The sequence below is a fragment of the Lissotriton helveticus genome, chromosome 8, assembly GCF_964261635.1.
Source record: "Lissotriton helveticus chromosome 8, aLisHel1.1, whole genome shotgun sequence".
Lineage (NCBI taxonomy): Eukaryota > Metazoa > Chordata > Amphibia > Caudata > Salamandridae > Lissotriton > Lissotriton helveticus.
This window is the reverse complement of record NC_136069.1, coordinates 483286040-483300272: the sequence shown is the minus strand read 5'-3', so window position 1 is coordinate 483300272 and position 14233 is coordinate 483286040. Positions and strand designations below refer to the sequence as shown.

General features: G+C 43.0%; 1 protein-coding gene across 2 annotated transcripts in view; it reads left to right on the top strand.

Moving 5' to 3' along the window:
• Positions 1-13080, top strand: part of LOC144772811 (uncharacterized) — a 118507-nt gene extending 105427 nt beyond the window's left edge. For both annotated transcript variants that reach the window (XM_078657390.1, XM_078657389.1), the window contains one exon: positions 12017-13080. In XM_078657390.1, coding sequence (XP_078513516.1) covers positions 12017-12251 — 235 coding nt within the window. In that variant the 3' untranslated portion in view covers positions 12252-13080. The remainder of the gene's footprint in view (positions 1-12016) is intronic.
• Positions 13081-14233: the final 1153 nt, after the last annotated feature.

Genomic DNA, 14233 nt, shown 5'->3' with positions numbered 1-14233 from the left:
TTTTAATTAGCTTATCCGGATGACCGGAGTTTGTTACTGCATTCCCAACACTCCTTTACAGAAGTGGGAAACAAGTGTTCTTTTTTCCATCTGCACACAAGTTCAGGTATTTTACTGTGTGTCAATATATGGGTTAGGTGACCCAAGTGCTTTAATATTCTATGATTTTGAGCTATCTTACATGTATTGTACAGGTATACAATGACAAAAAATGAGCAAACCAACAACACAGTGTTTTGTTTTAAAATCGAAACACAATTCGCTTATAAATACAAAACAGTTAATTTAACACTTAAAGCACAGACAAATTATTTAAAATCAGCTCATTACACATACCAAGTCCATTAATATCCAGGCAGATACATAAATCATGCAAATACTAGTCATGAGGTGCACCTCGGCTCTTCACTGATGTCCGTTATATTCAGTGTTAAACGTACGGCATGTGAAGAGCATTCAATAAATCGGAGAAGCACTCCTGTTTTTTTACCTTTAGTTGAGGAATTCTAAAGTGAATTTTTTAACAATTTTTAACCTTTTTAGTTAAAAATTGTTAAAAAATTCACGTTAGAATTCCTCAACTAAAGGTAAAAAAAACAGGAGTGCTTCTCCGATTTATTGATTTATTGAATATGTTTGTGTACTGAGAGAACGCACCCAATAATGTCTTTTGACGCTATCACAAGTGTGACAGAAAATAGGGCAAGCATTCTTGCTTATACCTCAGAACAAGCTTCAGAAATCTATTTATTGATTCAAGATGTGCAAGGGAACACAGTAACCCAACAGTTAAAACAACTGGAATTTTTGGTTAGAAGGGAACTCAACCAGAGGCTGCATGCTTCAACACTTGTGCAGTACCACAAGGCTAAACGGATTTCACGAGGATTAAGGTTATCAATAAAACCAATGCTGTTCAGATTTTATCTAAACAAATAGTTCATGGAGAGATGATATTCCATCCTTAATAAATGTTCGTTAGATATGATCTTGCTATTGGTTGAAGAATTATCCACAGCCATCAGCGATATTTCGAATGAAATTTAAGAGATTAAGCAAAACCTACAAACACGGATGGAAGTTGAAGAATGGGATGAAGCCCTAGAAGAAATAACCTAAGACTTGATAATTACACAAAAGAACTCCAGGAAGGAAAACTTCATAAATACAAGAGGGACACATTGGACTACAAACTAAATGAAGTATACACGTGGGCAGAAGAATATGCCCAACGATGGATATACACCAGAAAAAATACGGCTACATCATCGGAGGAAAGTTTAGTGACGGAGACGGATGTCAGTACAAATAGACCCCCAGCCCACACACAGATAAGTGGAGGCCCAACTTCTGTAGATGAAATCGAAAAAAATGGGGCACGTTCATCTGGATCTAAACCTTTATGTCCAAGGGAACAGACTCAAGTCAACCGCCAGGAACATCAAAATCAAGAGGAAGACAAGGAGAAGCCGTCGAAAAGGCGCGTATCACATAAGGTTTTTGATTCATTCAAAAATCTAGTACAAAAGGATTTCAAAAGATGAATATGAGAAGATCTAGGCAGAAAAATCTTTCTATTTAAGATAGAAACATTCTTCTATCAATGCAAGACAATGCTAGTCTAATCATACAAAAGGCAAACAAAGGAGGAGCAATAGTGGTGATGGATAAGCAGTTTTACAAGGACAAAGTGAATGAACATGTTGCGGATCCACTTACATATTTCCCATTGGAGAATGACCCTACAAGTGAATTGAGGAAGACAATCCAAACTATTCTTGAACATGCTTATCAATTGGGATATATTTCAGCTTCCACAAAACAGTTTATGACTGTTGAACATCCAAGGAGACCACAACTCTATATGCTCCCTAAGATTCATAAAAATCTACACAATCCCCCAGTGGCCGATTGTAACAGGATGCGGGACCAACTTCGAACCTTTAGGACAATACATTGATTTTTTCCATCAACCTTTCGACCAGCAATGGACTTCATATGTTAAGGACACAAAAGACCTTCTACTGAAATTGGATTCAGTGAAATTAGAAAGAAATATCTTGTGTACAGTAGACGTAAAGTCCTTGTATACATCGATTCCACACTCAGCAGGAATGGAAGCTGTAGAATGGGCTTTGTTACAACAATCTAACATCAGAGCGAATAAAGTCTTCTTACTCGAAATTCTACATGTCTGTCTCTACCATAGTTATTTCCAATGGAACGATCAGTTTTTCTTACAGCAGACAGGTACATGGATGGGTTTTGCAGGGGCACCTGCATATGTTAATATCTTTATGGCTAAATTTGAGGCAGATTTCACACACCATTAGTGGGAAAAATATATCTTTTTTCGATGTAGCAATCACATTGGATGGACTGGAAGTTAACACTGAAGTCTTCAGGAAGGAGACAGATGTAAATAACGCATTGCTCTACCAGAGTTTCACCCTCAAAACCTCAATTTCTTTTTACCATATTCTCTTTATTTGTGAATCAAAAGGCTATGCTCAGAACCATGCAAATTTGAAAACCATCTAAAAGTTCAGAAATTGAAATACCTAGAAAGGGGTTATCCGCAAGAGCGCATGGCAAAATTCAATCGAAGAGATTTGTTGAAACAAAAACCTAAGGACAAGGTAGAAAGAAAAGTTTTTGTTTCGAAATTTTCCACAAGCTCCCAAAAAATTAATAACACCATAAATCATCGATGGGAACTGCTCCAACATGAGACAGATTTTCATGACATCTATAGACATAAACCCTTGTTTGCTTTTACCCGTGCAAGGAATTTAAAAGAAATGTTGATGGTTTCTCCTTGGAAAAAGAAGCCGGATCATAAAGGAATGAAAACATTTACAAATTGTGTATATTGCCACAATGTAATCAGTGGAGTTATGATACATCACCCACTCAGAGGAGAGTCCATTAGATTGTTACACAACTCAGATTGTAATTCCTCTAATCTAATCTATTACATCAATTGTCCTTGTGGCAAGTTATATGTAGGCAAAACTGATCATAAGCTAAAAATCTGTATTTCTGAACATAAAAGCACCATTAGGAATCAGAATAAAAACAGCAGCTTAGCTGCACAATGGTTAGAGGCACGACATAGCATTGCCCAACTGCAGTTTTCAGTGTTAGAGAAAGTTGTACAATATCCAGGCAGGGATCTGACTAGATTCTTGCTCCAAAGGGAGATTTACTGGATCAAAAGATTGAAACTCAGGATCCAAAAGGTATGAAATAAAAAATAGACAATTCATACTTTTTATAAGAATTGTGTACAGATACTGTATTAGACTCATGTGGTATTGTCACAATCAGATTTGAACATGACAGGTTTTTTATTTGTGTTTATGATTTTATTATTTTTATTGTCCGCTACAGATCACTGACGGTACCTTTAAGTACTTAGGCATTTACGTGACACCCAAACCCGACACATTTTTTCCCAAAAATGTGAGGCTCCCCCTGGAGTGGCTTAGAAGAGACAAGACATATTGGCACAATTTACAACTGACATTGCTGGGAAAGGCAGCGCTTTTTAAAATGGTGGCCCTCCCCCGGTTTTTATACACATTTTCTGGCGACGTGAAGAACCACGCTTTACCTTCAGCTTCCACCAGCAACTTGGACAGAAACAGCATTGAATACTTGATTCCCCATTCATGGAGAGCCTTTTTGGATACAAGAAATCCTCGTTGCTGTTTCGTGACTACTGCAGTGTAATCTGGGAAAATTGTAATGACTGCATTGTCTATTCGTAATGGAGGAGCAGTGCGTGCAGCTTGCAATATCGCATCCCAGTTCCTAAAATTGAAGATACGGGCCTAACTTGGGAGTGGAGGGTGCCCTGGCTTCAGCCTACCTCCAGGGACCCGATACACCCTTTCGACAGAGAAGTAGTTGGACAGGCCTCGTGGCTGAAGGTGGGTCGTGATTAGGTCTTCAACAAACCAATCAAGGGCTGGGCCACCTGTCCGCTCCGGCACACCAATAAGGTGGATGTTGTTCCGCTGCGATCGCCCCTCCTGGTCCTCCAGCTTTGTAGCCAATAGCTTATTGTCTGTCATGAACTGCTGTACTTGCTTTTTAAGGGTGGCCGTATCAGTCGTCAAAGTTGCCGTAGTAATTTCTACTTCCGATACTTTTGTTGACATTTTATTGAAGTCAGCACAAATTAAGGCGAGATCCACTGCAAGAGTTCCAATGCGCGAATCCACTTTATTGAAAGTGGTCATGATATCAGGCGCGGTGCGTCTATTGGGGTGTGGGGGCGTAGCCCCCCCCCGCCCGCAGCCGCCCGGAGCTCCCTCGGCATTTATCAGAACTTAAACTGAGTTTACTTAGGTTCAAAGACGCGAGCCAAGGCGGGAGAACTGACAATCATGTCAGTCAGCATGATGTCAGACCGCCCACCCCCATCAGAGTCTGAAGGGGGTGGGCGGTCTGGCATCATGTTGATTGACATGATTGTCACAGGGCAACAGGCAGCAACACAAGTGCGCATGAGTGGGGATGGAGGGTGAATTTTTTACCCGTGCCCACTCATGCGCACTTGTGTTTGCGCTTTTTTGCGCATGCCCATTAGGAGCCCTTCGGTCTCCTAATGGGCGTGCTGGGGGCGAGTAGTAAGCTGTGCCCCAAGCCAATCCTGGTGCTGCAGCAGCGTTCGGATTGGCTGAGGGGGGCTGCCAGTCCAGTGCCACCATTCGTGACATGAAGGCGCCAAGGGGAGCAGAGGTGGCGCGGACCCGGACCAGCGGTGACTCGTGAGTGAGGTAAGTTTTGTTTTATAATTCTCCCCCCGCATGACATCCGCCCTCCTCCTCTCCTGAATACTTTGCTGTATCATGTGTAAGACTGTCTGCATGGTTTTGCTTTTGAAAACGTTAGGGGGAAAAAAGCCTGACTGATCCTGAAGCTGTGGACGGAGGGGCCTGATCGTGTTTACTAAAACAGAGGCCGGAAAGAAGGAACCAGCTGTGGACAGTAGAACAAATGTTGCAACCACTAAGAACTGGGAGCGCATTGATGTGTTTAAAGTGCCTGCGACAGACAGAGAGCAGCCTTCAAGCTCCAGCATCAGGGCAGAAAGCTCATCTTTAGCTTTCGAAGTGCTTTTTTATGGCCGCCCCTGACTGATACTTTCACCCTGAGAGGCAGTTCGGCGGGGAAACGTCAGGGTATGTGAATCATTTACTTTTGTTGTACCCTCTTGTTCTGATCGCCACCTTCCCGCCATGAGTGCCTAAAGGATTGCAGAGGTGATGCCAAGCTGCGGGCAGGGGCAGGTGTGCCCTGGGGCACGGGGGCTGGAAGTGCAGGCCTTCTGCTGCCTCGAGTCCTGCCCGTCAGCTGCCACCAACTTCAAGGAATCAGGGCGCATAAAAGAAAGCAATTGTGGCAAGGAGGGTGTAGAGCAGCAGCATGGTAAACGGAGAACAGTCGAACCAAGGCCTCTGGAAACATGCTGGTGCATTTATAAATAGAAAGTATAACAGAGAGTACTGTCGCTGTCCAGGTTGTTTGGGCTGGCACATGGCGTAGAAGCGCCTGGTTTCTCTGTTTCCGCATTTTGTTGAAGGCACCGTTAGTAAGTGCACGCCATCAGAGGTGAGCGTGCAGGAGATGCCCCAGTGTCGGGTTTGGACTGATGCTATGTGCATACAGACCCTTCGAGGCACTTATACATTTTAAGCGGGCTTATGGATTGTGTTTTAAGCCAGTAAATTGTTCTAATTTTTTATGAAATGGCGTCTTTTAGCCCTAATTTAACCAGTGCAGAGAGTTTCATTTAAAGCCCTTTGAAACTTTTAATTGTGTTTGTCGGAACACTGGCAGGAGGGCAGAGTCACTGTCCATGCATTCGCTGACACTCTACTGACTCGAATGAGGTGGATTTCAGCCACAAAGGGGACAGTGCTTTTCTGAAGGGGTTTCCATTAGTTGAAGGAAGGTTGCCCACCGCTCCCATCTAGGTGCTATTACTGAAATCCATGTCATGAATTGCTTCTATGCGCCTCTCTGTGCCATTGATGGGACTTGTTTCTCTTGACAATGCATACCGTGAACGTGCCTTCACTTGGAACAGCGCTAGGACGAGGATTTCCGTTTTGAGCCATTTTGTTTAGACTGTGTTGGTAGATCCAGGACTATATAGTAGGCTTTAAATGGGGCATATCTATTATTGGGGCAGCAGGTATCATAACTCTGGGGCTGAAAGGTATGAGGGTCGACTACGCCACATTTAAAACTGTCTTGAGTGCAGGTTGAGCAGTGTGCCTGTGTGAGTCCAGGGTGAGTAATGTGGATGGGTGAATGCAGGCTAAGTGACGTGTCAGGGAAGGGTGAGCAATGGGTCTATGAGTGCAGGGTGAGTAGTGTGCCTATGTGAATGCAGGGAGAGCGATGTATCTGTGCAAGTGCATAGAGACTTGCCTGGTTACTCACAGAGATGTGATTGCCAAGCCACCTCTTTCTCAAATTTGCTTGAGAATGCACCATTTGCCCACTCTTTTTTCAAAATTTTCTCGGGGAACCCCTTGTAGGTGGATCGGACTTGCTCGCTACGCTCGCTCGCCACAGTACAGTAATTATGCCCCACCACTTTCAGATGTCACCAGCCACCACTGCATGATATCTTCTAGAGTCACCTCTTGTGTTTCGACAGTACTCGCGCCGGTTGTAGACGGAGTATCCTTGTTCGATGGGTCCGTCTGTGTTTTGGCATATGCATATTTGTCCAGCTTTGACTGGTTAAGGCCTTTTGGATTCCTACTGCTCATCGTGGCAGCTTGGACGCATGCACACTAAGTCCAGGGGGTCAGGAATGCTAATCACCGTCGCCTGCCTGAGAGCTATCTTAGCCCACGCTGCCTGTCGGTTTTCACACCACCACTCCACCCTCTCAGCGCTCTCACTTTCTTCCCTGGGTCAGTGTTGTCCTTGTGAATCCACCTGTGCGCACCACCTAATAAGGCACTGCAGTTCTGGGGCACTGTTCACTGCGAGCACTCTCTGTCTCGACAAGATGGTGCCGAACAGCGGGTCCCCCTATTGCCCTTCACTGTGGGAGACGCGCGGTGCTACTGTCCTCCCGCCGGTCTAAGTGCTCGTGTTGCGGCAAAGCAACCGGGGTGCCGCTAATCTTGGGCCCTAGGTTTGAATGTGCACAGTGAGGGGAGGGTGGCCGACAGTCCCACTACTGCCTGCCCGCTCCCAGCATCAGCGAGAAGCGCCTGCAGCCCGCGGAGCGGCAGTTATATCACAGTCCGTGGCGCTTACCGGGTCTTTCAGACGGTGTGCGGCACAGGAGGATGTGTTACGCTTTATCCCGGTGAGAAATGGGCGCTGCTTCTGCGCTGTCTGCCGTCAGCCGTTCCTCCCCAGCACCTCCGTCTGTCCCGTACGTCGATCTGCCTCCGCCGGATACACCTTAAACTTTAGTCCCCGGCTTACTCTGCTGTGCTAGGCCGCTGTACATTTCACCACCGCCAGTGCCCCAGGGAGCATTCTTTCCGACCCAGGTTGCGGTCGCCAGATACTTCGAGTATTCCGCCACCTCAGCCCGGGATTTTGGGCGAGAAGGCTGCTGGAATAGTATGCGGATCGACAGGGTAAAGCTCTCTCTAAGCTGCGGCCATGTTCTTCGGCTGCTAGCCACGCCTGCGGACATTTATTTTTGGTTTTCATTAGCATTCTGTCACGTGGAATAGTATAACTAAAAAGAAAGTGTTTTATTGTATTGGCTTGCATAATTCCGATGTTTCCATGCCATGATGCATTAAAATTATGAGCACATTTGAGTAAAGCTTTAAAAAATGTCTTTATACATATATTTTGTAGATATAAGGCCCCTGAGGAAGGGCCCAATTGGCCCAAAATGCATTGGGCGTTCATGAAATCAAGCAAAATTACAACAAATTCCTAAACTCTGGATTGCTGAAAATGTTTTGTTGAATGAATATGTAATATTTATTACTTGTGCTTAATTTATGTTAAAATAAGAGTAAAAGCTGATGTATGTGCTTTGAAGATTGTAGTGTGTATATTTTGAAGTGCATGAATAGAGGGCCCGATTCCCAGAACTAACTTAAGACAAAATCCTAAACTTACTACCATTTTGGTATTCACAGAAGGTACTTACTCATTTCGGTATTCACCGAAGGCACTTACTCATTTCGTTATTCACAGAAGTTAGGAGTCCTAAATTTTAGAACTCCTAAATGCCTTCTGTGAATACCGAAAGTCTTAAAGTTAGGATTTTTTCAGTTTAGGAGTAGTAAAGTTAACTATAGCGCTATATAAATGTAAACATAGGTACACACATAAGAATGCATACATAAACAAAAGGCACACAGAATCACAGCTTTACCCTAAACGGATGTAGCCACAGAGGTGACAAATGAACACACGTAAAAAATATCGAAATTATGGAAGAGTAAAGAAGTGCAGAGAGTGAGACTGGGCAGATGACCCCTTCAAGACATAGAGGAAACAATCCCAACTACCGGTACAAAATAGGCCAATTTGAATCAATTCACAATCATGTGCAAAATCGGGTGAACACGATAACATACATGACAGATAATTGGCCCACATGTGTCAGCCGTGTCATGAAAAGGTGAGATTGTAACAGTCCACAGATGGGAAAATGCTCGCACAGTATATTAGCGCCAACTAGAAGCAACTGCATAATCACTGCTGTCAGAACCCATTCATCCCAGCAGTTAGGATTCTATTAGGAAGAGACAGGATTCTGAAGTCCTTTACAATACAAAGTAATTAATTTGCCAACCAGAGAAACAGCTTTTCCGTGGCACTTTCTATTCCTGGCTATGAGCCTATATATAGGTACTGCAATGCCGTGCACAGGACGTGGATAGGGAATGTGCTAGTGCAAGCCTAAGAAAGCGATGGCATGAGCCTCACATGTGGATAGAAGGGACAGGCTCATGGGCCATGTATATCCTATATCTGCAGGGTGTATGCATGGGAACAGGGACAGGCTGGTGAGATACTTGATCCCTTCATCTGCATTGTAAGCTATTTCACCATTAGGGAGATACCGGTCGGGTGCCTAGATCCCAAGTGCCTGATTGGCAGCATCCCTCGGAGGGTCATGAGGGTGATTCCTGTATCCTTCGGGTCACTGAGTTTAGTTAGCCTGCTCAGTAGAGATGGTAGGATACTGGGTTCTCTTTGTAGGATAGCATGCCTGTAAGGGAAAGTTGGTTGGGTCTTAATCCTCTGGCACTATGTGGTAGCATGTATGTAAGGAACAGGCGGGAATTGTCCTGGATACTGAAGGAAATATCTGAGCCAACACTGACACACACCTTTCTGTTACTTTTGAGTCTTACTTACTTATCTCCTTCATTGTAGATTGTATGTTATTGGTTGCTAAAGCATCTGGGTTGATATGGAAAGTCACACTGAAGTTTCACGTTCAGGGTACTGAAAGTGTATGATAACTGTACAAAAATGGAGTGAAGCAGGAGAGGAGAGGGTCGACAGCGTGTCTCGTGAAAACAGTGGAAGCGTTGGTAGCAGAGATTATCACGTCAGGGCAAGCACAGGAGATCAAGAAAGACAGTGTAAAACATACATTCATTGACAATTCTTATTCATTTGCAGGACGTGACAGATGTACCTAGCAACCATGTCTAAAATGCAAGCAAGCCACGGAGAATAGTATTGTTTTCTGACCTGTTTGGAAATGGGTGGCCGAATTACCTTTAACAACTTGCTTGTTATTTTCGGGCCGAATACCAATTGTTGACCCCTGGGACGCATTACAAATAGATGTCATTGTCCCACTCCGGCCCGTGGCGTACACTTAAGACTTAACCGGTTTCGCTAAGCACAGACAGGGGGACACGGTCCAGAGGCCTACAGTGAATGCACTTTTCAGAGCGCAGGGGCGAACTTACCCCACCGCCTACGTCTCAGCCAATGCAGACGCTGCTCCAGCAGCAGTGACAGGATTGGCTGGAGTAGTAGTGTGCATGTCCTGTTTAGGGCTTAACAATTTTTGCTACCAGCCCAAACATGTGCACTAGGCTGTTCATTAGAAGAGTGGCATATAACAACCCTCGCTCTTCTAATTAGCATCCTAGTGCGCATATTCGGGCTGGAAGCAAAAATTGTTAAGCCATAAACTGAACATGCGCACTCTTGCTGTGCACTCCACCGACCACCTGATACATATTGTCGATGCACTTGCACTGAACTCCTGCTGCCCCGCCCCCCTCTGAGCCGACTGCCTCCGGCGGCCTGGGATTGTAATTTGCAAATTGAGACTGAGAGTGACGGCAACAGCACGTACCCTTGTTACTCAACTCGACTCGTGCCTGCCCTCAAATTAATTAGTGGGGCAACGCCCAAGTGCCTTAATAGACGTACCGCCCCTGCTACCATAGGGCGTTATCTGTATTATAAAGGAAGATTTGGGCCTCGTAAAAGGTTGAATTTTGCCAGGTTAAAATGGCAGTTTATACTGCACACATAGGTTCCACAATGGCAGTCCTTATACATGTTTAAAGTGCTACGTAAGTGGGTGGCACAACCAGTGATTCAGGCCCACTAGTAGCATTTATTTACAGGCCCCAGGCCCTGGGCACATGTAGTGCCACTTTACTAGGGACTTACAAGTAAATTAAATATGCTAATAGGGTATAAGCCAATCTAACATGTTTTAAGCAGAGAGCACATGCACTTTAGCACTGGTTAGCAGGGGTAAAGTGTGCAGAGTCTTGAGGTGAACAAAAACAAATACAGCAAAAATGGGAGGAGTGAATGCAAAATGTTTGTGGGTGATCCTGCAGAAAGGGCCATGTTTAACAGATACCCATCTGGAAGTTAGCGCAATCTGGTCTAGTTGTTCTATATTTACTTCCCATTGTATACTATGCAAGCAACCTACAAAAACGTGATTCACTTATTTTGCATTTGTTGCTATGTCACATGTGATGAACAAAATATCAGAAAGCATATTGAACAGATATCGTATATCTTGTATTGTCACTGTATGTTTTTTGCAAAGTGGTCAGATAACTAATTGAAATTCTACACGTGCTCTAGATTGAATACCTCTTGCAAAAAATTAATTGGGGTTGTAATATTCATTTAGTAATTTCCGATTTTGTTCTATGGTAACATTTTTATAAACTATGGGGCATATTACCAACAACTAGTGATAATCATCGCTATGCTGGTTTAGCGGCAACATTAATATCGCCGAGCTCCGCCGATTTTTATCGCTTAGGAGCCTTGCTATTATCAAGGTTTATCTCCTAAGCGATACAAATCGGCCGAAATGCATTAATATCGCTGTAAAGTCAGTGATATTCATGCATTACAGAGCAAATGCTCTTAGCCATGTAATCCACCTACCATTGGATTACATGGCTAAGAACAGCTCTGGGCAGGCGTTAGCTTTTGGAGATAATCGCGCTTAGCGCGATTATTTTCAAAAGTTGGTAATAGGAGATAGAGATGTTAGCGACTGTTTCCAGTCGCTAACATCTTGGCACGCCCTCTTTGCATGTCATTAGCGATAATTATTGCTGACATGCAAAGTGGGCACCTAAATGCCCGCTATCTCCTACTAGCTGTCGCTAACTGGTGTTAGCGACAGCCAGGTAATAGGGCGATACAATTATCGCCGCTTTAGCGGGAGAAATTCCCGCTAAAGCGGCGATAAGCCCCTTGGTAATATGCCCCTATATATTTTACCGTAGTGTGAGCCATCTCCAGATTAATAGGGTTCTTGTTTCTGTATTGAAGGCTGGTGTATGACTTTTTGATTCAGTTTTGAATAACTAATCGATAAATTATTAATTTGCTTCTCTTTATCATCTCAGAGAAGGAATGGGAATGGTTGATGATTAGGTACAAGTTAATTTCAGTCGAGTCTAATAAATAAACATTTGAAAATCCCTTAGATATTGGATACGTAACATGGTTGCAGTCCTTATATTAATAAAAATATCTTTTCACAACATAGGTATGAAAAATCTTGGAATAAACTCAACAAGACGAAGATCCTGCAGGACGCTCTGGAACGAGCTGGGAGGAAGGATCTGGCTGACAAACTCCGATGCCTCCACTGGGGGCATCAGAAGTTAAGCAGCCGGGTTGAGCTGCCCTCTGCCTTTCCATTCCTTATCACAGTCCACAAAACCATCAATAACAAAGAAGGCCTCAAAAAAATTAACGAGCTGAGTCGCAAGTACACCTAAGATAGGTCGTATATAAACACAATTTGTTGACTGGCCCTTTCACTTCATGATGTGTAAAGTGGTGATGCGTAACTGCATTTCAATTCCGAGGGTGTGATTTAAAGGCGCACAGTAATACAAAATCTGCATACTCTCCACAATAGTGGTAAATCCATCATTGGTGAGATTACCAGTGGTGGGAATGAAGCCACTAGAATCAAGACCTCCATGTTGTAATACGGTATTGACAGTAACCGATGACCGTAATTATGATGATGGATGAGTCAGTACATCCCTCAGGAATTTGTGGATTTACATTGATACAAATCCCCACATCAAACCCAAAATCTTATTAAGGAGATGTATTTGTTGTTTTCCAAGATATTGAATCAGGAACTGGAATGGTTGAATTTGCTTGCTTGAATAAAATTCAGCACCCACTGAGAAAGAAAAATTATCTGAATGTTGATTAGTAATCACTGCATTGTCTTAGCAATTGCACTTTTTGCATGCAAATCACTGAATAATAAATGAGTAAGTTAATACAGTAAATATTTCTTTGAAAATTATATAAAATAATCCATCACTATTCTGAAAGTGTAAGTAATATGTTAGGCACTATTATAAAATAAACCTAGGAATATGTCAATTCTATCTAAAGAACTGTTAGTGTTTTAGTGTATAACAATATTTACATTTATTATACAATTTATGGTTCATGTCTCGGAGTTAATCATGCTCTGTAAATCATAGCAACAGCTGCCACTTAATTACTTAATTAAGCTCACCTATGAATACCACGACTTGTAAGTGCTGTGAAGGAAAAATAAATACATTTTTACTGTTGAAATGTTCTTTTGTCGAAATGTATTCGGAGGAGCTCTATCATTTCTGCTGTGTGTGGATAGGGATTATCACTCGGAATGCAAAGAAAACACAAACTCTAAGGATGAAATCATTTGTAAAAGGACAGAAATTTTAATGGATGATCATACCTCATGTACTTTGTGCTCTCAGTGTGTCTTCTTTAGAAGCAACAATGGGGTGGCACAGTGACCCTCAGAACCTGGGATTTAAGTTTAAACAAAAACAAACGGTTCTGCGGGTATAACAATTTCTTTTTAGATTCAAGACACTATTTACTTGTAATCACATCCAAAATGTTTAGTGAACGAACAATATAACACGCACCGGAAGTAAGTTTCAAATCATATATTTGAGATTTTAATATCAAATATTGGAGGCTAGAACAATATACATATTTAATCGCGCAGAAAGGGAATCAAGTGACTGTGGTGACTTGTGGGGATAGGTGATACGAAAAAAACACACTATGTACAATACATAAATTGAAGTGCAGTGAACAGGGGGAGAAAATTCTGGTTTGTCTTTACAATTTTATACATACGGCCCAGAGTCCATTCAATGGCTGCCTTGTATTCATGGGCAATGTAATGACAGATGGTATGCGTCGACGTTTCGATCCAAATTGTTACGCAATTTGTGATGCGTCTGGGTGGGTCTTTTTCAGGACAGGGGGGGGCGGTGGAGGTATGTAGCCTGTTAGTTTAATTAAAATTAGAGTCAGGTGTGTGTTAAAAGCGGAAGCCAAAGTGAAATATTAGTGGTAAAATTTGGGTTACCGAATTGCAGAATGCTAAATAGTCTCTGCAGAAGGGGGTCTGATCCGGTTAATGGTCCGTGCAAATCAGTCAGAATTACCTGGGGGGGTAATAGTTATTGGATCAGTACCTGCACGATTATAGGGTGCTTCAAACGATTAATTAGAGTTTCAGACATAGGACAGTGATCCATAAGTTAACTAACCTTAATTAATTTCTTTCTTAGACGTCGGATCTCCACCGTTCGGTTGGAGTCTGTGGCCAGTCAGTGCGAGTTAATGAAAAACATGGAAGTGAATGCCTCATAAATTAAGGTGCCAGCAAAGAGAAGACGCGTTCGTAAAGAGATAAACATCTCTTTCCCTGAAAGCTACTAACAAC